The 27,350-nt window shown below is 34.5% G+C and overlaps 2 protein-coding genes across 3 annotated transcripts; one reads left to right on the forward strand and one right to left on the reverse strand.

The window, feature by feature from the left end:
• Positions 1-1,376: 1,376 nt before the first annotated feature.
• On the forward strand, positions 1,377-14,784 carry LOC118034082 (protein VASCULAR ASSOCIATED DEATH 1, chloroplastic). 2 transcript variants are annotated; one of them, XM_035039269.2, is made up of 18 exons: positions 1,377-1,775; positions 1,867-1,926; positions 2,741-2,791; positions 3,026-3,091; positions 3,200-3,295; positions 3,398-3,499; positions 3,627-3,724; positions 3,820-4,004; positions 4,440-4,480; positions 4,616-4,703; positions 4,842-4,928; positions 5,061-5,115; positions 10,683-10,749; positions 12,221-12,320; positions 13,125-13,186; positions 13,280-13,319; positions 13,429-13,733; positions 14,495-14,784. In XM_035039269.2, exons 1-18 carry the CDS (start codon positions 1,587-1,589, stop codon positions 14,741-14,743), a joined length of 1,941 nt encoding a protein of 646 aa, XP_034895160.1. In that variant the 5' UTR covers positions 1,377-1,586; the 3' UTR covers positions 14,744-14,784. The 2 variants fall into 2 exon arrangements, with proteins under 2 accessions (XP_034895160.1, XP_034895162.1); XM_035039271.2 differs by having other exon boundaries at positions 1,378-1,775; positions 13,432-13,733.
• A 3,801-nt stretch (positions 14,785-18,585) lies between these two features.
• LOC118034081 (phospholipase A(1) DAD1, chloroplastic) lies at positions 18,586-20,217 on the reverse strand. Its single transcript, XM_035039268.2, has one exon. It carries the CDS (start codon positions 20,055-20,057, stop codon positions 18,732-18,734), a length of 1,326 nt encoding a protein of 441 aa, XP_034895159.1. The 5' UTR covers positions 20,058-20,217; the 3' UTR covers positions 18,586-18,731.
• Positions 20,218-27,350: the final 7,133 nt, after the last annotated feature.

Below are 27,350 nucleotides of genomic sequence, written 5' to 3' on the forward strand. Positions count from 1 at the left end.
AAAAATTAACTTTTTAGCAAAAAAAATTTAAAATATTTTAGAAATATAAACTAGTCCGTGTTTCTAAAGGAACATTAAATACCATCCTTCACATGGTTATCCAGATTAACTCAGAAACATTTTTAAAAAATATTGTAAAGGGATGCAATTTAAAAATCGAAAGCAAATCTGGACTTGATTGTACTGGCTGTAAATTTGATGTTTCTTATTCTTCAAAACGCCAGCGTTTTAGAAGTCCCAACATCTCCTTTGCCATGGAAATCCATCTGCTTTCCTTGTGTGAGAGAGAGACGCTCCTGCTTCACCTAATTTCATATTTGTTGCAAAGTGTATCTGTTGTTCTGGTCAACAAAAATTCTGACACAAAGAAAAGGAAGAAAACAACCGACGAGGTTCCAAAGCCTTTTTTTTTTTTTTTTTTTTTCTAGCGATGCTAAATGAAGATAATGGGTATGATTCTAATATCTCCAACCACTTCATCACCCTCTACCAACCACTCCAGCTTCATTTCTTCTTCTAGTACTAGCAGTTCAATAAATATGCTATAAAAAACCTAAAAAAATGTCAGATGAATCAAATATTAAATTTTTTAGCCTGTTGCAAAAATACTGACAGAAAAAAAGTTTTTATCATGTTTTGTAGGGCATTTAAGTCATGGATTGACCTAAAAAATCAAAGGAAATTCACTAGATCAATTGCAAGGCCGACTTTGAACTTCTTTGGACCTGGCCAGCCCCTGGTAACTTGATTCATAGGTTAAACCACTAGACCGAGCTGGTTCTATTAACTATGATCATTGATAGCTCTTATTATTGTTCAATTAAAAAATCATTCTTCACATAAAGTATATATTTAATAAATGATTTTTTTTAAATATTTTTAATGTAAAATATATTAAAATAATATTTTTTTATATATTTTTAAAATTAACACATTAAAATAATAAAAAATTATATAAAAAAATACCAAACAAGTATTTTTTTAATTCCCTATAAATGTTTTTGTCAAAAAATCTACAAATCAGAAATTTTGATATCAACACACAAAGCTTCTATTACTTTTAGAAAATATTTTTACAAAAATTTAAATCTATTTTATAAATTTATTTTTTATTATATTTTAAAATTATTTTAATATATTGATATCAAAAATAAATTTTAAAAAATATAAAAAAAATATAATTTTAATATATATTTTTAAGTAAAATATATTTTAAAAACAACCATTACTACTATACTGAAAAAACTCAAAAAAATCTATTAGATTTTTCTCCTACCACGTGACCCGTCTCCCTCAATCCACCGAAACGGTACCGGATCACATAATGACGTGTCGTTCACAAAACCAACCACCACGTCTTAACGCGTAAACTTCCCAAACTAGGACCGACATCGATTAGCAACAGACACAGAGTACCGACTTAAACGGACGGCAACGTCTACCAATTTCTGTCCGTTATCCTAAAAAACACTTAACCACCTCGCCAGTAGTCAATCAACGATCGCTTTCCAGTCCAATTTCACCATTTCCTTTCGAATACAAAAACCCTAGATCGATCTCTCCCTGCTTCCCTCTCGTTCTCTGCAATGGCAGCAGTTGCATCCGCAAGCGGAGGAGAGAGGCCTGACACGTCGCCAGCGATGGATGTTCTCTCTTCAAAATCAGCAACAGACGCCGCGTCTGACTCTTCTTCCTCTTCTTTCGCTACCGAGACGCCTGATCTCAATGATCACTCAAATATTTCTCCTAGCCCTAGCCGTGAAGTCGATCCTCACGTATTTCTCCTTCAATTTCACACCTGTACTTGATCAAGCGGCTCTTTTTTTTTTTGGATTTTACTGTTTACTGTATTTTTCTTTTTTACAGTCACAGGCTTCAGCGAGGAGTGAAGAGTATAGGCAACTGTTTCGTCTTCCAACGGAGGAAGTAAGTCCCTCTATACTATGGATGATCATGTCTTTTAAATTTCTTTTTCTTTCGTTCGAAGGATTCCTAAGCTGAAAAAAAAGAGAATTAAGTACTCATTTGCTATCTCTTAGGAGTTTTTTATGCTAAATCTTCATTTGCTCTTCGTTATTCGTAGTTGTTTTGGTTTCGTTAAATTATATCACTGCTAAATTTGAGGTTTAATATCATCGAGAATTTTTAACAAGACGAAAACCTGTTAATTCTATGGGAGTTGGGATCCTATAACTTGTAACATTTCAGAAATTCTCTTCGAGTGGGGATCTAAGAAGGTTTGGAGGTTCACAACATGTCATTGTATTTTTATTCTTTTGTGGTGACAGCTGGACCCAGTCTAGGGTGATTAATCGTAGCTTTAAGTTAATAGGATTCTAAAGCTTACCAATATATCAAATGGAAGTTAGAACACAAATTTCAAATCTAATGAGGTGAAAATTGATGTAAGTGCTGTGGAATGTGCCAAGAAGCTGACGAAAAGTAATCTGTTGAGTGTCATTTTCAAACTGTCAAACATATTGTAGGTATGGGACAGTTCAAAATGCTTAGTTTTTCTTGCACTTGTAATTGTCTGCCAGTTAAGCATGCGCGCACGCATGTTTGTACCTTGAACTTATCGTATATGGTTTGAGATTTTCTGGAATGGTTCTTATTGTTAAAACTTATGATATTGTCCCCCTCGCTCACACACAGCAGAGGATATCTTAACAGTTCTAAAGGACCTCTGTTTTATTCGAAGATTCATCTAAAATTTTCATCTTTTGTCCCCTCCCAATAGGTGCTCATACAAGACTTTAATTGTGCATACCAGGAGAGTATTCTTCTTCAGGTAATCTTGATGCTGACTTTTATTATTTTCTTGGAGATGCATGCATTAAACATTAATTGCTATAGCATGCTGCATCTCATCTTTTTGACTTGGAATTTCATTAGGTAAATGATATCACAGATGAGTTACGTGATAATTTTTGTTTATACAAGTTCTTTTTTTTTAAACTTATCTGGGGGTAAGATTATGTTTTCCTAAATTATTCACGCATTGTTTACTGTTTACATGTTGCAGGGGCATATGTACCTTTTTGTACATCACATTTGCTTTTATTCCAACATATTTGGATTTGAGACAAAGGTAATGTTTGAACATCAGCTTTATTTTTGTTACTGTGGTCTCTGTCTTTCATGGTTCCTTTTCTCATTCTTGACTGTTTCCTGACATGTTTGATGTGTTTTTATCCAGAAAATAATCCCTTTCAATGAAATTACGGATGTAAAAAGAGCAAAGACAGCTGGGATCTTCCCTAATGCTATAGAAATTTGTGCCGGAGGAAAGAAGGTAGTGCTTGGCATTTCTTGAAATTGTTGCTCTGACAGTGCTCTTTTACCTCCAATTTTTAGTAACAACTGCGACATCTAAATCCAATTATTAGTGTGGCAGTACTTCTTTGCATCATTCCTTTCTCGCGATGAAGCTTTGAAGCTCATCATTGATGGATGGTTACAACACGGTAATGGTTCCAATTTGATCACAGAACAACAGGTATTTTAAAGCATTGGAAACTCGTTGAATGAATTTTTATTACTTCATTGTGAATTATAAAATGGTAAAAAACTCCGTTGGCCTGTTTGTTTCGTTGTCGCCTTCTTATGTGCTGATTTGACCTCAGGATTCGATTTCTGTAACCAGTAACCCAGATAATGGACTTGTTGTAACTGAAAAGGTGAATAACTTCAAGCAAGTCAGTGAATTAGATCCCCCTGACAGGTATTTTCACAAGCCATATAGAGTTTATATGAGTTTGTCTCTGGTTCATGTTTTGGAGGATTGATCAGAAATTGCCTGTATGTATGTTAATACAGGCAAATGGCTGCTGCCCCCTCACCTGATTCTAAGATTTCAGCATCCATTGAAAATGGCACCGTCTCAATAACACAGATACTAGTAGCTGATGAAGTGGAACAGGATGTTGACCTAGTTATAAATACCGACTCCTTCTCTTCAACAACTTTGGCATGGAATGTGGAAAATTTTGAAGCACCTCAGAGTTAGTTATATCTTGTGAATTTATTTTAATTGTGGTTTTGTTTTGTATATAACATGCAATGAATGAGCTCATTTTCCAGTTAGCTACAATATCTTCCTAATAATTAAGATTGTAAGGCATGTGGTTCTTCTCCACCTTCTAGTTAAATCTAGAGTCTTTTATTTAGAGACTGAAAAGATTTGGTCATCTCTAAATCAAGCAATTGGGAATTTGATATTAAATCTATCAGAGTAATTATTTGGTAATTCTCGGCAAAGATTTGGCATGAAGAGGATTGAATCCTTTGGATGTGGGTCATGGAGCTTTTTTCTACTCAAAAAATAATGTTGTGATTGTGGTTATTTTCCATCGGCAAAATTTTGGGATGATGTTTGGTGTGGATTTACTATTTTATTTGTTGCTCTCTATTAATTGAACAGTATTTCTGATATGCAGGACGTGAATCTTTTAAAGAAGTTGGAGAGACGAAGTTTCTGGTAGTGTTCTATCTTTTATTGATTTGTATTTTCTTTTGAATTTGCTCCTTCATTGTCATGCTACATGTATAATTCAATAAATATTGCCACATTAAAGAGTTTTTCGCTGATCTTCTTTTATTTTAAGGAATGCAGATAAAGGTAGAGGAGTTCTTTCATTTGTTCTTTTCAGATGATGCTGCTAGCTTTGTTGAATCTTTCCATAGTAGATGTGGAGATAAAGGTAATTTGCTTTGAATTCCCATGGAACCATACTCAAGTAAAACATCCCTAGTTTTTCGATGTGATTAAGTTTGATGAATATGTTGGATGATATAATTCTTACCTTTGTCGTTGGTTGGTTAACTCTTGTGCTTTTCAGAATTCAGGTGCTCTTTATGGTACCCAAATGAGGAATTTGGGCATGCCCGTGACGTGTCTTTTCAGCATCCTATAAAAATATATTTTGGTATGGAGGTGCATTATTTGTTTATCTATTTCTTTACTATGGATCTATGTTTGGTTTGTGTGGTGATTTCAGCAAATTTGTCACTCTTTCTACCCATTAATATTAGTTTTAAATTTTTATGCTTTTATACAGGTGCCAAATTTGGCAGCTGCCAGGAGGTCCAGAAATTTCGAGTCTACAGAAACAGGTTCTTGTAGTCTGTAATTTGTGAGACACTTTAGATGCACTGTTACTGTTTTGAAGATGACTTGGTGATGAGTTCAGTAAGATGGAATAATAATTCACTATCCATCATCCTCTATTTTATAGCATCAAAAAATAAATAAAAAAGTAAGTAAAGCCTTTTTGGAAATGAAAGGAAGGTTTTTGAGGATTTTTAAAGCAGTACACGGTGGACATTTTTGTAGCATAGTGCTGCTGGTGGTATGCTGGAGCACTATATCTGGACATTTTTGTTATGATTAGGTTTGTTTTAAAGGTAAGTAAGACTTAGGTTTTGATGGATCAGCACAATTTCACACTCTGCCCGACTATGTTCAAGGAGTTTGATCTTTGAACCTATCCTTTTTGTTCATCTTTTCTTTATTAATAAAGTGATTAGAGGCATTGGTGCACACATTCAAGTATATGCTTAAATTGGGACCATATACAACTCATTTAAACTTTCTACTTCACTAGTTTGGGTCCATTACTGTCCTGCTATGTTTAGAGTGAAAACTTTGCACGCTGTTTTGATGCTAAACCACCTTTCATTATCTGAATCCATAATCTTTTTGGTCTCTCACTCCCTCTCTTCTTTGTTCCTACCACTTCAATCCATTTTATCTTCTATATGATGTCCATATGTTTGTTTTCTACAAGGCTAGACTATTTCAGACAAGTCACACTCACATATCCTCAATAACAGATTGGTTTGAATTGCCTCTCATTGAGATTAACCTTTTATTTATATAGGGAAAATTGTCTTGTACACAGTAATTGCAAAGAGTAATTCTAGGAAGCTATATATGTTAAGCTAGATCTAGGGAGCTATCTATGGTAAGAGAGATTTCCTATCTAGTATTTACGGCCTGCTTGATTTTAGCTTTCTATTGACATCCCCCCTCAAATTGATGCGGGCTTATCCATAAGCATCAATTTGTTCGCAAGAAAATGATGATGCTGGCGTGTGAGAGTTTTGGTGAAGATGTTAGCCATCTGAAGATTGCTGGACACATGAGGAAGAGATATAATCCAAGCCTCAAACGCATCACGAATGAAGTGGCAATCCGCCTCAATATGCTTGGTGCGCTCATGGAAGATAGGATTAGCGGTAATGGGAATAGCACTTGTATTATCAACATAAAGAGGAGTAGGGTGTACATTGTTGAAAACCAAGCTTAGTAAGGAGCCCATGTAGCCAAAATATTTCTGAACAAGCTTGGGACATTGCCCTGTACTCAGACTCGGTAGAAGACTTGGAGACACGATCTTGTTTCTTGCTCTTCCATGAAATAAGTGCAGGGCCAAGAAACATACACCAACCAGTAGTTGAACGTCTAGTATCAGAACACCCAGCATAATCAACATCACTATAGGCAATTAAATTAAGAGAAGTACTAGTAGGATAGCAAAGCCCTTTCCGAATAGTGCCATGAACATAGCGGATGATTCTTCTAACATCAGCCATATGAAGGTGCCTGGGAGAGGCCATGAACTGACTAACATGATGTACAACATAAGAGATGTTAGGTCTAGTGTTAGTAAGATAGATCAAGTTGCCCACAAGTGTATGATATGTTGTTGGGTTTGGTAATAAATCTTTCTCATCTCTGCGTAGCTTGATATTAATTTCCATTGGAGTATCAAGAGGTGGCAAATCCTGGAGACCAGCATCAGCCACCAAGTCCATAGCATACTTGTGCTGTGATAGAAAAATGCCATGTGAACTAGCATGAATCTCTAGACCAAGAAAATATGTTAGATTACCGAGATCTTTCATGTGGAAGGAGTTCTGCAAATGCTGTTTTAGTTGATCAATCAGAATTAAATCAGTACCCGTGATGACTATATCATCAACATATACCAATAAAAACACAACTCCATTTGCAGTTGTATGCGGAAACAAAGAGGCATCATATTTGCTCTTGAGAAAATCAAAGTCAAGAAGGGTAGAGGCAAAATTATCATACCATGCCCGAGGAGCTTGTTTGAGACCATACAAGGAGCGACGCAACCTACACGCAGTAGAAGTAGGAGTGGAAAATAAGCCAGCTGGTGGACGCATATAGATATCTTCATTGAGATCACCGTGAAGGAAGGCATTCTTCACGTTCAGTTGGTGTAAGCACCAATGTTGTGAAGCTGCAATGGCCAAAATTGCCCGAATCGTAGTCATTTTGGCTACTAGAGCAAAGGTCTCCTCATAATTGACTCCATATTGCTGATGGTTTCCAAGAGCCACCAAGCGGGCTTTATGTCTGTCCAAGTTGCCATCAGCCTTGATTTTAATTGAATAGACCCATCTACATCCAAGAGGAATAACACCAGAAGGACAATCAACAATATCCCAAGTATGATTAGCATTAAGGGCACTTAATTCTTCCTGTATGGCCTTCTGCTAGCATGACTCTTTAGTTGCATGTGAATAACTAGTAGGAATATCAATAGAGTTTAAAGTGGTAGAGAGAGTAGTATTAGAGGTATGTGCCATGGATGGGTTAAACCCAAACCTATCAGGGGGTATAGATACTCTAGAGGAGCGCCTTAAAGGAGGCAGTAAGGGAGGCAAATTAGTTACCTTAGAATCCACCGAAGGAGGCAAAGGAGCAGATGGCAGGACATTAGTTGAAGGGGGCAGCACTGGTAGTCTACGCCTGTGCACCAAATGTGGCTTGATTCTATCAACTTGAACACTGGGTATATGAGAAGTGTCATTAAAGGAAGGCAAAGAGGCAAGAGATGTGGCCGAGGATGAAGACAAAGGAAAGAAACATTGATTTTCAAAGAAGATAACATTTTTGGAAATGTGAACTCGATTGGTGTGTAGATCAAAACAAAGATAACCTTTTTGATTGACACTATACCCAAGAAAGGCACAATGAATGGACTGAGCAGAAAGTTTATTTCTATCAGGTGGAGGAAGATGCATAAAGCATACACACCCAAATGTGTGAAGATTTGTATATGTAGGATGGCAGTGATGAAGCTGAAAGTATGGAGATTCTAGACCTAAGATTTGTGAAGACGATTGATTAGATAAGTTGTGGTAGTGAGAGCTTCTACCCAAAACTTAGGAGGAATTGAGGTTTCAATGAGCAAGGTCCGAACTACATCCAAAAGATTTCAATTCTTACGTTCCGCTACTCTATTTTGTTGAGGAGTATAGGAACATGATCGTTGAGAAATAATGCCTTTAGTTTGCAAGAAAGATTGGAAATCATTAGACATATACTCCCCACCCGAATCTGATCTAAGAATTTTAACAGTGGCAGAAAATTAAGTGTATACAAGTCCTAGGAATAGTTTGAACATGGAGAAAACTTCTGATTTGTTCCGCAAGAAATAGACCCATGTATAACGGCTGTAGTCATCAATAAAGGTTACAAAATATTTGTATCCTGCATGAGAAAGGATAGGACTAATTCCCCAGACATCACTATGAACTATCTCAAACAGATTTGTGGTTCTGCTGCCTTTAGAGGAAAGGGTAACGCTTTACTTTTGCCAAGCTTACATGTGACACAATCAAGGAACATACTGGAAGAGGAATGCAATTTATTGTTTATTAATCTAGATTTCAACAGATGGGAGAGAATTCTAGGATTTGGATGACCAAGATGCTTATGCCATACTTCATTAGACACTTTAGATGTAGTACAAAAGAGAGATAAAACTGAGGAAGGAACTAAGGTGTGTGGAACATGAAATTGGATGAAAAATAGACGTCCGTGCTTAAGCCCCTTTGCTATCAGCTGTCCTAACATCTGGTCCTGTACAATACAACCATGTTTAGAAAAGTATACATCACAATTATTGTCCAAAAACTAACCTACAGAAGCTAGATTTACAGCAAGCTTAGGTGAGACAAAAATATCTTTTAAAGGAGGTGTATCACCAATAGCTACAATGGGAAAAGCCTTGCCATTAGCTGTTTGAATATGTGAAGATCCACACTATTTTCGGATATTACTTAAGCCACCAAAGGAGTTTGTCATGTGATTGGAAGCACCTGAATCTAAGATCCAAGAAAGAGTTGAAGAACCAGTACCTTGAAGACCAAGTGTGGAGAAAGCACTCACAATCATATCTTGCACCATCTCTGTGGTTAATAAATTTGTTGGAGGCTGTGAGATAGGTGAGCCAACAAAAGTCTGTGGAGCAGAAGGACCAGCAGTGGTAACAACATTGTGATAAGCTTTGTTGGGGTGTGGAGGACGAATAGAACATTCCTTAATAATGTGTCCTGGCTGTTTGCAGTAGTTGCAAAACTTATTTGGACACTAAGGTGCAATATGACCATACTTCTTACAACTATAACATTGTGTCTTGCTCATATCATGGCCCTTCCCTTTGCTGTAAGCAACATAAGCAACTGGGGCAACTCTTGTCTGTTCTATAATGGTCCGATTATGGAGACGTCGTTCTTCACGCAAGAGTTCTCCAAAACAAGCATCCAAGGACGGAACAGGATCACGATTGACTAGAGAGGCACGGACTGGTTCATATTCAGGTCGCAATTTCATCAGAAATTGGTCTCGTTGGCTGATCTTATGGACTTGCTGCACTGCCAACACTCCTTCGATAGAAATCTTAGCTGTAACAAGATCAGAATAGTCATTTCACATAGTTAAAAATCCAGAATAGTAATCTTGAATAGAGAGATCTCCTTAGGTATAGTTGGCAATGGCCAACTCAAGCTGAAAACGCCTAGCATTGTTATCTTGGTTATAGACTTGTGTGAGGTAGTCACATATAGCCTTTGCTGATCTATAAGGACACAAAGATAGTATCAGATGTGGCTCCATAGAACTGAGAATCCAGGACATGATTTGTGCATCTTTGCTTGCCCATGTTGCCTTAGCAACAACAGATCCCTCAACAACCAAGTCTCTTTTATCGCTGTCATCTATATGGCCCCATAACTCCTTTTCCTTGAGAAAGATCTCCAACTGAAATGCCCAAGCAACATAATTTTTGCCAGTAAATCTGACACAAACATTATCTGACTTTTCCATGAAGCTATGACTAAGAAAAACTAAGATTTAAGAATTCTATGAGAGGCTCTGATTCCATAACAGATTGGTTTGAATTGCCTCTCATTGAGATTAGTCTTTTATTTATATAGGGAAAATTGTCTTGTACACAGTAATTGCAAAGAGTAATTCTAAGAAGCTATATATATTAAGCTAGATCTAGGGAGCTATCTATGGTAAGAAAGATTTCCTATCTAATATTTACAGCCTGCTTGATTTTAGCTTTCTATTGACACTCAAATGGTAAAACTTTCTTGCAAGTGGACTCATTTCTTATCCTGTCTTTGCTCAAATCATTTTAGTTTTTCTTGGGATGTAAAATAAATTTGTTGCAAAATCATTGTGGAAATTACATATAAAGCTCTTGATCAATAATGTTCTTAATGGAGACTATGCACAGATTAAATTTATTTAGCTGTTTATTTGCCATATAATTCCTCTCCTTTTTTGGTTGTGGAGTGTGTAATTGATTTGACCAATTATTTGTTCTTCCTCGTGATTTTACTTTTGCTTTTACCAGCAATCTGGTTATCGAGACATCACAACAGATCAGTGACGTCCCTTTTGGAGATTGTTTTTGTGTTGAGGTACATGCTGTTTCTGAGCCATTACTGATATGATGGATAAAATGTTTTAAATTTATTCCTTTTCATATATTTAGTAGGGTGTGCACTCAGTTTTTAAGAAATAGATTGTATAATGGCATTTTATATTGAATGTTAATCAACTACCATGAAGTCAGAAACTGGTGCCCTTATATAGCAGGTGCAACTTTTGTGGTCTGATTCTTTTCTTGGATTACATGAAGTTATTAAACCATTTCAGGAGCTTAGGAATTGTCACGTTATTTCCTTTCAAGCATATGCTATCATGGCTGCATCTTTAAAATGCATGAATCAAGTGGTTATGGTTGCTCTTGGATAGATTCATCTGATATTAGGTGATCCTCCTTATGTTTTCACCCTCCTGGACTTTAACATTCTCTCTCACCATTCTCTGTCACATGTTTCCTTTTCCTCCAGACTAGGAGTGAATTGTATAGGGTGTGTTAGACATAGAGGGCATGTATCCCATAAGCAACTGTGATTGTCAGGCTTGGGTCAGCAGCTTACTCCTAATACATCATTAAGATGTTGGAAACTAACAATAAGAGAGGATACAGCCATTCTACCCCTAGGTTTGGAATTGACTTTAGAAAAGAAGATGGAATGATGTAGGGAATTCTTATTAATTGAAGGAGAGATAATAAGTTGGATGATCTTTTGCCCATTAAAAACCTTTTGACACTGAACAGGAAAATGGAATTTTATTTATTTGTTTATAATTTAAATAATCTGTTAGAAATTAACTATCATCTAAGAAATTTCTGGGTTTAACAATATTTCGTTTTGATTGTCTTCTTTGGATTAAGTTACGAGGATTTTCTTACTGTCTTCTGAAGCATAAACTCTATGTATTTTGGGGCACATCATGGTGAATTAAAACAGAGATATGAGAGTTTTTTCAATCTCCAGCCTCCTACAAGGTTGTCCTCTCTTATTAAATTTATTCCTTCCTCTCCTATTGGGAATTCTTCAGTTCTTTGACTTCATGGGTACCCTTGTACGGCACTTTTACCAGTAAGTCAACTAGAATGTCTAGGAAAGTACCTACTAAGTAAGAAAAGTTATTGGGGGGACATTGCAGGAGTAAAAAGGAAGAAATTTGGGGAGAGAGTGGAAAGGGAGAAAAAAAAACTAATTAAATGGTAATGATCCTCAGGATTCAATTAACAATTTCACACGACAGATTAATGTAGAAGAGATAATAAACAAAAAAGGGTAATTCATGAAATAAAAAATGAAATGTGTGCATAGAGATCAGTGTAATGGTTATGTTAATGATTTGTCAACATGTGTAAAGAAAAAACAAGTCGATAACAGAATGGATACTTTTAAATACCAGTGGTAGCAAGTATTCAAAATAGTTCATGGCATGAGCTTCAATCTGGCTTAAGCCCATCCCTACTATTTAAACCTACCTGATGCCCCTCTTCTCTTCATGGGTACACAATGTCAGGGACTATGGGATGTGACTAGAGATGGCGATGGATCAAATGAAGGCTGCATTTTGCGGATATATGTGGATGTTGTATTCAGCAAGAAAGTTATTTTTAAAGGTTTGTGTTTGCCATTGTGTACGTTTATTACATGCTTCATGTTGCATTATTTTTTTTCCATAATCTATCTTGATTTCATCATCATGTTTTTAATTTTTTGTAACCTTTGGCACCAAAACCTGAAAGAAAAACTAACTAGCTTCTACCAACTCTGCTAGCATAATACCATAAGAAACAGCTTGCAGACATGGCATAAACCAGAGGGAGGATCATTGAAATGCACTTTCCTTTGGCTGTGTGAAATACCCTCGGATCAATTTGCAGATGGATTGCATCTCTGAACCTGTGGAAAATCCTGACTACCCAACTCTTCTCGAACAGGATTCACTAATAATGATCTTTATCGAACGGGATTCTCTTGATGCACTACCTTTGAGATTATTTTATATGCAATTACTTTGCATAAAATAATACTTATGGATATTGGAGTATGAACTGGGAAGGTTCCCTGGTAATCAAGAAAGACTAAACTGAATGAACAGGGATTTTGTTAAAGAATATAAAATGATCTTTCTTCTTTTATATGTGATATAGGAATAAAATGAGCTACAAGTCCTGATATGCTTTCCCTCATGCTATCGCTATAAATACTCCTTAGAACAGGGGTTATGGTTCAATAATTGCTTGAAATCAAGACTCAGGAGTCAGGATGTGCCCCACAAGCTTTTATGACTTGTATTTTTATTCATTTCTGTAATTTACATTTCATGGATGCTTTTATTATTGCGAAAACAGCTTTGCAATACATGTTTTCATAATAATGTGTACTAGATTTTTCATGCCTAATGACTTGCAATATTACAGGTAAGATAGTGCAGTCTACTGTGGAAGAATGTCGAGAAGCTTACGCCATATGGATAAACATGGTAATATATTCATTCTTTTTAGACATGAGTTATCAAATCAATGGTGTGTATTGGATGGAGGGTTAATTGACTGCATGTTCACTAATTTTTCAGGCACATGAATTGTTGAAGCAGAAGAACCTTGAAAAACAAGGTTAATCATCATATCATATCATAAGACTTCACGCCAGCTCCTCCTCTGCATGATATTGCCAGGAAATTGAATTACTAACTTCATTCTATCATTTCCTATTTTCTTAAAGCAGAGGCAGGGCCGACTCTCAGCATGATTCATGAGGAAGAAATTCATTCTGAAAGAGAAGTGGAGCCTGGAGAAGCTTCAGAAAACTCTTACAAGCCAAGAGGGCATGTGAGGATGCAGCAGACATCTAGTTCTGTGGCTGTTAGTCAACAGGCCGATGATCTTGTGCAGGGAAATTTTACAAATGCTACATCCATTACATCTTCGCTAGGAGAATATGCGACAAAACTCTTTTCGTTTTCTAAAAGCCAGAGTCAAATTTCCCTAGTCTTAGTTATTGCATTTATTGTGATCATCCTGATGCAGGTATGCAAATTCCCCGAATTTCTTCTGGTGACATGCATAATTCAATCTAGTTATTTTGCTCAATTAACTCCAACATTGGCATGATGTTTTAATTTTGTGGCTTTAATATTTAGTCTTCAATTTTTCATGCATCTTGTGCATGCTAGATTGTTATCACCGTGTTTTTGTAACCACCGTTGCTGTTTTTGGTGGTAAATGATGCCATGGAATAACTACTGATAAGTAATTTAAATCTATTTGTGTTTTCTATTCCTTTTTTCAGTCTCCATTTTCCTAAGTCATTGGGATCCTTGCATTGGGTTAAGAATAAATGACCTTGGTTTGTTGGAAAGAACCCAAAAATAAGTAAAAATAAAACCTAAGGAACTGAAAACATATCTCAGTTGAAGTTTAGTATTCACAAAATGGCTGAAAAATAAGTTTTTTTTTAATGATTTTGGGTTAACTGTGTTGCCACCTCAAAACATTAGGGTTAGTTGCAAGGTGCCCCACAAAATTTAGCATTGCTCGGCAGCATCCTTCTGTAACACTTTTTTTACTACATATGCTTATGTGCCTAGGCTCCTTGTATCGCTGCTTGTTTTTTTTTTTTTTTTTTATCCACTTTGTCCTATATCCCCGGTCTCATGGGTTTTTGTAGTGGCTAGAGCATAACATTAGCCTTTCATTTATGCAGTACCATTGTCATCCGGATCGGTAGGTACCACATGGACATAAGCTTCCTACACTCTCACTGCCTTTTTGACCCCTTTTAACTGCAGGTGAGCATCCTCGTGCTATTGAACAGACCACAAACTGTTCACGTGGCTTCTCCAGAATACAACATGGGTGGCCTGCGAGCTGGGGCTGGTGAAAATTCAGCTGAAGCTGTGGCTTGGTTGGAGAGGCGGACGCACCACCTTAAAGATGAGATGTTTATGGTTGAGGCTAAGCTAGAGAGGTTGCAGCAGGAGCACTCATGGTTGAAATCACAGTTGAAAAACCTTGATAATCTTGAAAAACATAAATAACCTAAAATTTTATATTGAAAAATAAAGTAATTTTTTTCCCACGCTCTGCTCTTTTCTTTTAAATATATGGCAAGAAAACTAGTTGATGGACCCCAGGACTTAAGTTTCTGGGCCGAAGACCTTTTGATAGCTGTTGTGTTGCTGCTAATTAACAGCAATTTATATGATGCCTCGGAGAAGCAATGATACTTAGATTTTATGTCTTTTTATCTATTCTACAGCCATTGTCTGGTTGGAGGAAATACAGGGGATAGGAATCTCATTTCATATAAATGCTTGGATCTACAATTTGAAGAAAGAACCTGAATCCCATGCCTTGAATGAACTATTCAATTCCTCTTTCCCTCGAGTCAAAGTTATTAAACTTGACTTTAAGCAAAGTTATTAAATTTGACTTGGCAAGTAGTGAGTTAATCTAAGTCAATTTAAAGTAATTTTATTTATTATTTTTTAAAAAGTTAAATTAGATTTTGATTGCGCCAATAAGATTGCAAGTACGAGTTTCATCCTAACCCCGAATTAATAATCTCAATCTAATTACACAATCTTGGAGCAGCTCTTGCATCCAAGTTTAAGAATGAAAACGTTCTTATTAAACTTGATCAACATATCAAGTCTTGAATTGATTGGATCCATAGTTTTTAGCTATTTTGTCCAAGTTGTTAACTTTACCTAGACAAGGTTACACAAAAAAAAAAAAATCAGAAAAGTTAATTTGATGTGACGTGTAACCTGATTGATTTAATAAAAAAAAATGTTGACTTTTTTAATATAATTTTTTAAAACAATATTATTTTAGTTTTATTTTATAAAAAAAATATAGATAAACCAACTTGATTGATATCCCAAATATTGAGTCACGTGAGGTTAATAAATACGGTAGAGAGCTAGGCCGGTACGTAATATGTGCTTTAGCGGCTTGTGGTCATGGTGTGATTAAGTGCCTACCATGATCAGTTTGAAATTGCTATTTTAGTTTGGTGTACACATTGCGGCTTAATTCAGTTGGAAGCTAGCTAGTCATTTCTATGAGTTGTTGCTATCATGTGGAGGTCAACGCATAAGAAGACAATCTGTTCTACAGCTAGAGTTGACTTTATCTTCTTCTGTTTTTTTCCCAGTAAACAGTCAACAACTAGTGTGTGTATATAAACGTTTTAAAGCCTAAAATGTATTATAGTTCTTACAATTTTAATTAGCACCAAAAATACTAAAATGAACCACCGACTACTTTCCTTCGTCGAACCACTCGATCCTCGAGAAAACTAGGTATATCAGTGAGTGCTATATGACCTTTTTTTCCTTAGATTTACTCCATTATCTGCATTATACTCTGAAGATTCTTGACAATGATTGTGAAGAGGGAAAAAAAATAGTGGGACAATGGGTAAAAGAAAAGTCTGTACGCTCCCTCTCTCGATCCTTATGGCCATGAACTAAACCCTCGTCGAGGCATGTTCCACATGGATTATATTATTTTTTGTTGCTGCTAGCAATTGAGTTTCAAACGCCTGAAAAATAAAATGGTACAAGAAAAATGCAAGGTCAGAAGTGATGACCATTTTCTCATTTTTGCTTTGCTCTTTTCGACAGGACGCGGGCCGTTTCTTGAGGTCCGTGCGCTCTACCACTTACCGGCCAAACCGCTGGCCGGTACTGCTGTGGACAGGCTAAAAGTCAAACACGTTCCCTGCGATTTTTGTACTTGGCTCAAATCTCTCCAAATCAAAGGTGATTGTAGTCACTTCATCTGATTTGCTCATTTATTATGATGCAATTCGATTTAGGGCTCTGAAAGTTCCTTTAATCGGAAGCTAGGGATGAATGTGACCCAGTTTAAATACTTACACTTGTCTTAGGAAAATGGATAGGTAACATTAACACACTTTGTATCTTGTTTTTCAATGAAGAATATCGTCGTGTCAGATTTTTCGTGTGAAAATGATGCATGATGTACCTTTATTCGTCATCACATGGAGTAAATGGTTACTTTTGTTATATTTCATAATTTTTTTGATATATATATTGACAGTGGCCCAAAAAAAAAAAATCATCGGATAGATTGTTGTTGGTCACTACAGCCTGTCGTTTTGGGCCTCATCTATCCTTTAGACCCCCCCAACAAATCGTATTTGGGACCACATCCCAATCCCACGCAAATTTTCAGGGAGCTCATGCTGGTGTACAGAACGATGTCGTTGTACAACCATGTTAGTGTATGCCACCCCATTGCTCATTTTAGAAAATATCACAGTTTATAAAGTTTTATCTCCCTTTATTGGTTTTCATAACATTTAGAGAAATATTCTACTAGATTTCTATTATACTCTAAGCAAGCAAATCTTGTTATTGGTTCATCCACGTAGTTAATTATTATTTTCAATGACCAAGAAAATAGTTTCCAACAATGAACAAACTTCCTATCGTGATTTTTTTTACGAGATCGTGGTTTTACTATCACATAAATGTCCTAGAACAACTCATACAATCAACATTTAAAAACACGCATACGTACATTACTTTTATTCTAAATCTATTTCTTCTTGATTTATTATTTAATTTAATTATATTAATTTAAATATCAGAGAGTCTCCTTAAAAATATTTGCTTGAGAAATTAATCCTTATTTTTCTCAACCACGAAAGCCGAATACCTTAGTCCATTTTAGAGTTGAGAAAAGTCAAAACCCATTAGGAATTTAAACAATTTCTTCGGAGGCTTACGCCAGCAGTTAGGTAGCTTATGGAAAAATATTTATTAATATTTGATAGTTAGCGGATTGAAAAGTCGTATAACTACGATAGAAACCAAATTAGCCGTAACTATAAACCTGAAAGGTTATTCCAGTCTTTTTCTTCTTTAAAGCAGAGGATCTTCGAGCTCGAAATCTGTAGAGCGGTGGATCGAATCCTTGAAATTCCGCAAGCGCGAGCGACGTCCTTTGCAATATTTTCTTAATTTGGTGATGACCTGGGATACAAATCTTATTATTGTAAGCTAGATTATTTTATTATAATATTTGTTTAATTAAGAAGATTTTTTTAGGATTTATTTGTTTTATTTAAACAGAGAAAATATTTATCAGGATATTCAGTATTATTAAAATTTATGTATAGATGGCAATAAAACGAAACAATTACAAGGCCTGGGCCCCAGAGCATGACTGGCGAATCCGAAACGATATTAGTGAGCTAAATGTAGACAATTAAGGGTGATCCGATTCGATACAGCGAGTGCCAGTCGTTTTCGAGGAAGACCACCGACTGACTGCTAATTTTGCATGGTCTCTGTTCTGTTTGGACTATAAGCCGCCGAGAGCTCGAGAGCTGCATGGTACCCCTATCACTCGGATCAAAATCGAGCAGTAGATTCGGCAAGAGAGGGCGGAAAGTGCTTTTCTTGCCGTTGCAATGATGGAGAGAGCTGGCCACAGAGGTACGTGTGGAATAGTGCGACTTCCACTGTCCCATCAAAGCTCGGAATATGTATCATGTTCATGACACGAGAGACCCCGTTGGGCCTTTTGTTGCTGTACCAGATAGTGTTTTCCACGTTATAGTTTTTGTCAAATACCAAGCATCGATCCTTGATGGTCAGAGGGGTGGCTTGTCTCTAATGTTACAACATCGACCATGCGTACAGATCGAAGAATCAAAATACCCGAATCATGCACCGAGTGTTTGGTTGATGAGCAATATCGGGAAAAAACATGGTGATCATTTATGTTTGATCAACTTGAATGGATGGAAGCAGATCAATAATTGCATTTCTTCGTTTAATTAAGAAATCATTCTACATGTATAAAAAGATTGTAATGGTATATATATACTCTATGTTGCCACTCATGTGCAATTGGGTGTTGATTTTCTTTTAATTACCTTGGGATACAAAAAATGGTTTCAAATCTATATCTCTACAAAAATAGCAACCCACACTTTGATTTCGGAGAACGCTATTTACAATTTACAATTTCTCCATTTACATTTTCTTAGCTACCAAGTTTCTGATCTCGTCTGCATTCAAAGTTCTCCATATGATGCCGATTTAGAACCTTCTTTGCCGTTGCTCTAAAAGGACATGCCGAGCTCACAAACCGGTTGATCAAGTGTAAATAAGTGCTCAGATCATGACACGTGGCAACATCCCTTTTACTGAGGTATGGTGATTCCTTGCTGCTCAGTCTTAGCTCCCGCCCCACCTCGGCATATACCCATTGTGTGTCCTCCACGCGCTGCCGCAACCAGCACGGAAGTCCTGCCACGTGGACTGCCCGGTTCCTTGCCATGTCATTGTTGTCAATCACAAATCCAGGCACTTTTGTGATGAGATCATCAGAGTTCACTATACGTAATATCCTGGTCCCACTTTTCTCCAGCTGGCACCTAAAGCTTCTATTCCCTACACGTGGCCCACCAAAGGACATTACTGTCACAATTGGTGCATTTTTAAAGGTAGAGTTTATATCGTATGCAGTCAAGGTAGCGAGAGCGGCACCGAGGCTGTGACCCGTAATTGTGAAGCTGAGTGGCTCATCACCGTACATTCCCATGACCCGGGCAATTTCCTCCCTCACCATGTCCTGCAAACTCGGACACGTGGCAGTCTGAGAAGTATACAGGCTCAAAAATCCACTCTCCACCATGGGCCCACCACCATCAGGATCCACATAATCGCAATGTTTCCCAGGTAAGCAAGTTAAGGTGGCGCGTAGATTTTCAACCCACTCCAAGCAAGTAGCAGTGCCTCTGTAAGCAATCACCACGTCCCGGCGGCCTAACCGGGCAATCTCCTCTTTATCTTGACAAACCGCCACATAACCAATCCAGCTGGACTGGGTGGACACCCAACTCGGAGCCCTGTTGATCCAAAGTGGCAACTGGAGCCCGCAAGTGGCCCGCAAATGCTTTGTCGTTCGATAACCGGTCTCTGCAATTCCAGACCGAGCCAGGAGTGAGTTTCTTGAGAATTTGGAGGTGGCGTAAGTTGATGAAGAAGGATCAAAGTTAAAAGAGCGATATGCAGCTTCAACAAATAACCCATATCGTAAAATCTCACTTCTTAAACGATCATCAAGAGGGTCGAGCAATCCATCCCAATTATTGACCCCCTGATACTCCATCCATTTCTTGCCAAGCTTTGCTCTTGATCTGGAAATGAAATCCCTGCAATGCACTGATAATTTGTGCTTAAGAGAAGGTAATGATGCTTGGGAGTTATATGAGTGAGTAATGTTGAGGTGGGTGAGGTTGAGGTGTTTTGAAGCAGAAGCTAAAGTGTTGGATGATGGCCTTGTTGATACAACAGCAAGCCTCATTGTTAGTACTGGTTAGTTTTGGAAGGTTGTTGTTGTTCTAGATGGAAGAAGGACGGTCGTGCTTAGCTTCTGTTGGTTTGGGAAGACTACAAAAGTGGACATTTATAGGAAACCATGGAGAGAGAGAGAGAGGGTGGACGGCGGTGCATGTATTAGTGAAAAAAAAGAAGAGGAGGGGGAGGGGAGGTGGTGGTAGCTTAGCTTTGATGATACAGATTTGAGAAAGATGTAGTAGAGTAGTACTATATAGTTGTGGGGACGATTAATTGGATCATAACCTGAAAAACGGCTGTGGGTCCTGCCAGTAATTTTAGATTTTTAACTAATGCTCATGCGGTCTCATATAGTGGCTTCAAACCTTTTCAAAAACAAAATAGAAATTAATCTTTATCAATTTTTTAAATACTTTTATTGAACTAGTTTTTAGATATGAGTGGTTGCACGTAGATTATTCAAGTTTTGTTAAATATTACTATATTAATGTCTCTGTATTCATAAATTAAATATAATATTCACATCTTAAAGAATTTAAAGTTTATATATATATATATATATATATATATATATTCTCACCAAGGAGAAAGATAGTGAAAAAACCAATTATATTGACTTTTGAAGAGTTAAAAAGGTTAATAAAAATAAAACTAGAAGAAAGAGAATAAATCGAGTATATCAACTTCAATACACTGAAGCTGTACAGTCCTTTTAATAATGGATAAAAATAGATTGTTTATATTAAATCATTAAGAGATTCAAGAAGATTTATTCTTTCCTAGCATGATACTGAATTTAGTCACGAGCATGAGGTCAACCTCTAATTTTAATTTATTGATGATGATTGGATATTGAAAAAGGGGTTGAATTGAAGAATTGGAGATCTTGATTTGGACCCAACGAAGAAAAAGACAATGGGTTCTGTCTTTCCGACCAACAAAAGGAGGCGTGCAGGCACGTGCTTTTCACAGGCCGCGTAACCGCTCCGTTCAACACTCAAACTTCACAGTACCAGTCCTGCTTTTGCTTGCCTTGGATTTGTGCTGTGAAAAGAGTACTGTTTTTACGGCTGCTGAGTGCAACTTTTATTTTAGGATGCAAGTATTAAATTGATTGTTTTTTAAATTCTTTTTTATAGTTGTGTGTTTCAAAATTTGATATATTCAGAAATAAAAAAAATTGATGATTGAATTGAGAGTTAATTAAATATTCATTTAAATAACTCTCTTTTCTAAAATAAATAAAAATAATTTTTGATTAATACCTCTAGCTACCCATAAAAAATATTATTTTTGGAGGATATGAAGATCTCTAAATTATAAAGTCGGTAATTTTATAAAAAAAAAATATATATTAAAAACATTAAATTATAAGAACAAGGTTATTCTTATATTGAATATAAAAATGCTTTGTAATGTAAAATTTTTAAACTTTTTACCTGAGTAGTTCAAAGGATATTTAAAACGCATGAATCTTATTTTTTTTTCTCAAATAAAGGTGTTTAGAAGTCATTTTCTTAAGTGATAAAACTCTTTTACACATGCATTAATGAGGGAAAGATATCCACTACACATACATTAATTAACGAGAAAAAAAAATATCTTTTTCACATGCATTAATAATAATAAAAAATTAGACTTTAAAAAGAGGATAGGGCCTAAGAGTACCAGGCATGCCCTTTAGGGTTGAGCTCGAGTACACAACTTGAGCCCACAAGGTGCTGGATATAAGTTCAATAATTGGGTCTATGACTATTATGAACTTGTGTTAAAAATGAACATCTTTCTATTAAATATTAAAAAATTATATCAATAAATCTTGGATCATCATTTTTAATGTGATAATATTAAAAAAAAAAAAAATTAATTTTTTTTTAATAAAAACATCTTACACCATAATATATGAACTTCACTATCAATGACCATGCTTAACTCTTTTTTTATTATATAATAAATAATTGTGGTATTCCTAGTTTAGGTTTTGTACAGTGAAATGAAGTTTCTAATTTCTTATTGGATGTCACACATGCAAGGGGCTAAATTAAGACTTTGATAATTAGAGAGTTAATATAATATCTACATCGGCAGGTGAGGACTTGAAAAAAAGTCTAATACGAGGATGCTTATCTTAACTAATAAGACATGTTTTAGGGTCATGCGTGGCTACTAAAAATAAATCTATGAGACCTGTAGGTCAAAGCGAATGATATATTACTAGTAAAGTAGGGTCTTGCAGCTGAAATGTAAATTTTATATATTATTTTATTTTATGTTAAACAATAAATATTACTTGGATAATGAATAATCATATATAGATCCTGGAAATCCAATCAACGCATCCGACCTAACATTCCATATTCCAAAAATGTATTTTCTACAAGTAACGAATCAACACTGTAGCACAGATAATCAACTATACTTCTTAGCGATAATATATGTAATTGTTCTCTTGCTGAGGGGACCGATGCATATAGGTTGGAATACTTCTAGTCGCATATGGAATAATTTTTGTTATTTCAATGTTTTGAGAATTAAAAAAAAACATTCAAATTGATTTATTTTTTTCAACTTCAAACACACTTAAAAAAATGCTTTCAAAAACTCAATCATTACATCTTAATTATTTCAACTAGAAATCACTATTATAAGTAATTTTCACGTCATGTGAGAAGGAGACTGTGTGATTTCTTTGGAAGGAATGAAGGTGGAAAGGAAAAAGAAAACGCTAAAAACTCATCCGATAAGATGGGGAAAGATCCTCTCTTATCAGATCAAGCTTTGGACCGCCTAAGTCCACGACTTTACACGTTCTATGATTTGATAACTATCAATAAATACTTATGTAAAAGAAAAAAAAAAAGATGGATTTATGCGAATAAGCCACCCACCCTTAATTCCATATTGAGGCTTTTCAAGTGCTATTATCCGTACCTGGCTGCTGATCTTATGTTGGATGTGAGATTGAATGTTTTTTTTAAAATATTTTTTATTTTAAAATATATTAAAATAATTTTTTTATTTTTTAAAAATTATTTTTTATATCAGCACATCAAAATAATATGAAAATATTAAAATAATATTAATTTTTTTATTTAAAAAAATTACTTTTGAAATACAATACCAAACATTACCGAACTACTTTTTTATGTTTGATTAATAGAAAATGATAGGTACTTTTATCATCCTATTATGAGCTAAAACATTTTTTTTTTTATGATTCTACCCTTAATTATAACCAGTTTTATTTCAGAGCTAACTAATAAATCATATTTTCAAACTTAATTTAAGATCGGACATGAAGATACTAAATTTACATATTTACTAAATCAATATTAATTAATCTTTATAATTAAAAAGATGTTTGTTAATTTTTATTTATTTAATACATCTAGTTTTAATTGATCGATAATGAATTGGATTTGATTTGATAAAGTAACTGAAATGAAATTTAATTTATTAGTAATTTGAATTTGACTAAGTTAATATTAAAATTTATTTAAATTGAAATTTTATTCAAAATAACCAATCAAACTAGACATAGGGAGTCTAAAAACTATGTAATGAGATAGATATTTATGTATAGAGAGTAACATACATATCATATTCTAGTTTAGAAATTGAGTTACATATCTAATGATTTGTGAAGAAACAATTTATCGTTTTCAAAATATAGGAAACATGTCTCTCAATCATTGTCAATGATTTGACCGTCTACTTTATAGTTTTGTAATATAATTTCTTATTTAATCACCTTAGTCAGTTAATTACAACTCAGTCCCTTAGTTTATTAAAATAAACTAATCGGTCTCCATGGTTTTAAAAATTATACATTTAATCCACGCGCGTGCTTTAGAATCCAGTAATAATTTAATCCTTTTTGACCCTTTCATGTTAGCTTTACAATAATTGGATTAGCTCCCCCTGTTCACTCTATATTTTATTTAACAGTACTTTCGAGTCTTTGTTTTTTAGCATTAGCGACTCCATTTGACTACTGTTACTGTATTGACTCCATTGTTTACACTTTATGTCGTAGTATTTACAGGTAACTGTAATTTCAGGCATAGTTGTCAAATTCATTCCCAGGCCAACCAGATGTAAAATTAGGTTGCGTCTGGAATAGATTATCTCCGATTAATTTAATTTAATATTTTTTAAAAGTAAAATAAAATCATTTTAATTTTACTTTTAAAATTAACTGAATTGTGAACTAATATGAGTAAACCAATTAAATCAATAAATTCCAGATTGATTTTTTTCACTCTTAATTTTAAATAAGGATCAGGTTGGTTGGCTTCTAGATCAACCAATAAGATCAAGATTGGGTCGATTTGGTACCAATGCTTTCATGGGGTTACAAATAACAGTCGAGTTTCTACTTGTATTAAAGAACAAGCTATACAAATAAGTTCATCAATTATGTATGGGAATTCCAAATTAAGCTCTCGAAGTTCAAAATTAAGCAATATAATTCAAGAATGATCAAATTTTAACAAATTACTTGAATATACACGATCGAGATCTTTTATAGCACCACTTGCCAATAGTGTTTGATTGACACCAAAAAGCAGTACTAGTGCTGTGGGGGACCTGAGAAAAACACATGTGCTCGGTGAATTTTTTTAATTTCTCTTGTTAGTCACATATTTGAGGACACAATCGAGTAATGTGTAATAGTACGAGGATATGACATTGTTCAATTTTGAACTTTTGGGACTTAATTTACTTGAATTGCATATCTTGGTGGGAGACTAATTTGTGAGTGATTAAGATGCAATATTTTTAAAACACATTTTACTTGATTTTCGATTTATTCCGATGATTTTAGTGTGTTGAAATAAAAAATAAAAAAAATTAGAATTATATATATATATATATGCACTACCATACAAAATGTACTATTTTCGCACCCCCGGCAGCATTGAGATGCTAGGAACAAATTGGTGACACAGATTGAAAAACATACGCTATAAAACAGCCAAAATTACGAAATATTGCACCCTGCACTAACCTTTTAGTGCTTGCCGTGCCCCACCTCATGATACATATTACTTTTTAAAATTTATTCATATTTGATTTATGGTAATTAAAATGGATATTTATAAAAAATACAATGATTTAACTTCTAGAAGAAAAAATTAGATAATTTTTTTTTTTATAAAAAGTATTTTGTTTTTAACAAAAGCATGCTTTTTTATTGGCTATAATTTTTTCTTTGAATAAAAAATAACAATGATTTTGAATTAAGGAGAAAAACATATCTCTTTTTAAAAATTTCTTTTTCTTTGTTCATGTATGTATATTTATTGTTTTGAAAAAAATATTTTTTTTGTTAGAAACATTGTTTTTCAAATAAAAATACCATGATCTAAAAAGTAAATTTTAAAGAAAAAAAATAAAAAAATCATGACTTGATAACTTAATTTTTAACGACTACGTGAAACAATAAATGAATAGTTAATTTTTAAAATTAATAATAAAAAATATATTTTATTCTTATCGATTATTAATAAACAAGATTTTTTAAAAACTTTTGTATATCAAATTCAATTATGATTATTCATTAAATAATTATTAATATTACCATTAAAAACTCTAATATTATTTAAAAACCATGAGATAATGGATAATTTTTTTTTTAAAAAAAATTGTATAATAGGATAATCTCTTAGCAATTATTTTTATAATGTTATTTTAACTAAATTATTTTAAAGGGTTAAAAGAAGAAGGAGTTGAAGGGTCATTTAAGAAGGCTAAGCATGCTTGAACCTAGAAGAATGAATCTGTACACTTGACCCAAAAACTGTTTTTTAAATGAGTGGGTAAAGTGTTTTTTCCTTAAATAGATTGAATAACGAGATAAATAACATGTCGTTTATTATAATAAATTCAATTCTTTTCACCTTTAATGACTAGAAAAATTAGTGTATAGTTGGTTGCATATTCAAAACCTATTTTTTTTTTAATCTAAAAATACCCAAAAAACCATTGTTGGATCCTCAATAACCCCAATTCATACTAAAAAACACCTTGTAATTAGTTTAAAAACCCAAAATAAAATCAAATTAGAAAAAATAGAATCCAATCTGCTTTTCCGCATAGTTAAAGACCAAGATCACTTGTATTGAATTCTCCCCTCCATCACGAATCCATTCCATTGACTTTTAGATGGATCTTTTTTTATGGAAGAAATGTAGCTAAGTCAATGCTTTCTCTTTCTTTTCTTCTCCAAAAACTTCTGCACTCCTTTTTTTATTTATAAGGATTAAAATATAAATAAAAATAAAATTTAATATCAAAATATAAACACCTAGACTGTATAAACCAAACATGAAAAATTATAAAAATTTAGAAATTAAAATGCATTTTGTGACACCAAAAAATAGATAATGTTTCTTGAATATTGCCGTCCAGGGAGAATTGAGAATAATGAACAATGAACAATGAAATACCATTTTGTTCTAGTTTATTACTTTAATTTAATAAATGAGGATATACTCATTTCATAATGAATTTAATTGGTTAATAGAGAAAATTTAAACTGTTCATATAAAATTTTAAAATACACAAAACTAATTATTGTTATATACTATAAATGCATAGGTTCGAATGGAAAATTACCTAATTAAAACTTAGATAAAGAGAAAACTTAATTTGAGGACACAAAGATTGATCTAAAAAAAGAATCATAATAGTATGACATGAATATCGAGAAGTGAAAGGATGGAAATGTGCGTTCTTCTTTAAACAGAGGCAGGCCAATAGAATGTCGAGGTCGTACAAATCACAGAAAAGGGAATGGATATTATTACTCAAAATTCCCATTGGACCTCTGGCCAGCATTTTTCAACTAAAGGGATGGAAGGAGCCATCATAGTCTATGTTCAAATGTGAGGTTGCTTGTGCATTTTTTAATAAAAAATATGTAATTTTAGTTTTTAAAGATGTAATTTGTATTTAAAGAATATTATATATTTTTTTTAAAAATCGTCATATCTCCAGGTCGAGCACACCCAAATCCATTGTTGATAAGAAGTGACAGTGACATGCCATTGATCAATCTCGAAACGTGGAAATGTAATGTGTTCCTCGTGCCATTCAAATCCTCGGCCCCCGAAAACTTCCCACTAATTCCCTCGAAAGACATCAACTGTACCTATTGAGATCTTGCCTTTGATTTACCAAAGATATTGCGATTCATTTCACTCCCTTTTTACTTGTAGTCTAAATAAGGTAATTATCCTCAGGCCTCTAATTTGGTATCCCATGAGAGTGAAATTGAGAAAAGCTGTGTCCCTCG

The sequence above is a fragment of the Populus alba genome, chromosome 14 (assembly GCF_005239225.2).
Source record: "Populus alba chromosome 14, ASM523922v2, whole genome shotgun sequence".
NCBI classification, from domain to species: domain Eukaryota; kingdom Viridiplantae; phylum Streptophyta; class Magnoliopsida; order Malpighiales; family Salicaceae; genus Populus; species Populus alba.

What these genes read in the sequence shown, in the direction of transcription:
- LOC118034082 (XM_035039269.2), top strand. Translation starts at nt 1,587, where the DNA reads ATGGCAGCAGTTGCATCCGCAAGCGGAGGAGAGAGGCCTGACACGTCG. An exon ending in GCCGTGAAGTCGATCCTCAC is followed by an intron (nt 1,776 to 1,866) that starts GTATTTCTCCTT and finishes TCTTTTTTACAG; the next exon opens with TCACAGGCTTCAGCGAGGAG. An exon ending in TTGGAGAGACGAAGTTTCTG is followed by an intron (nt 4,481 to 4,615) that starts GTAGTGTTCTAT and finishes TAAGGAATGCAG; the next exon opens with ATAAAGGTAGAGGAGTTCTT.
- LOC118034081 (XM_035039268.2), bottom strand. Translation starts at nt 20,057, where the DNA reads ATGAGGCTTGCTGTTGTATCAACAAGGCCATCATCCAACACTTTAGCT.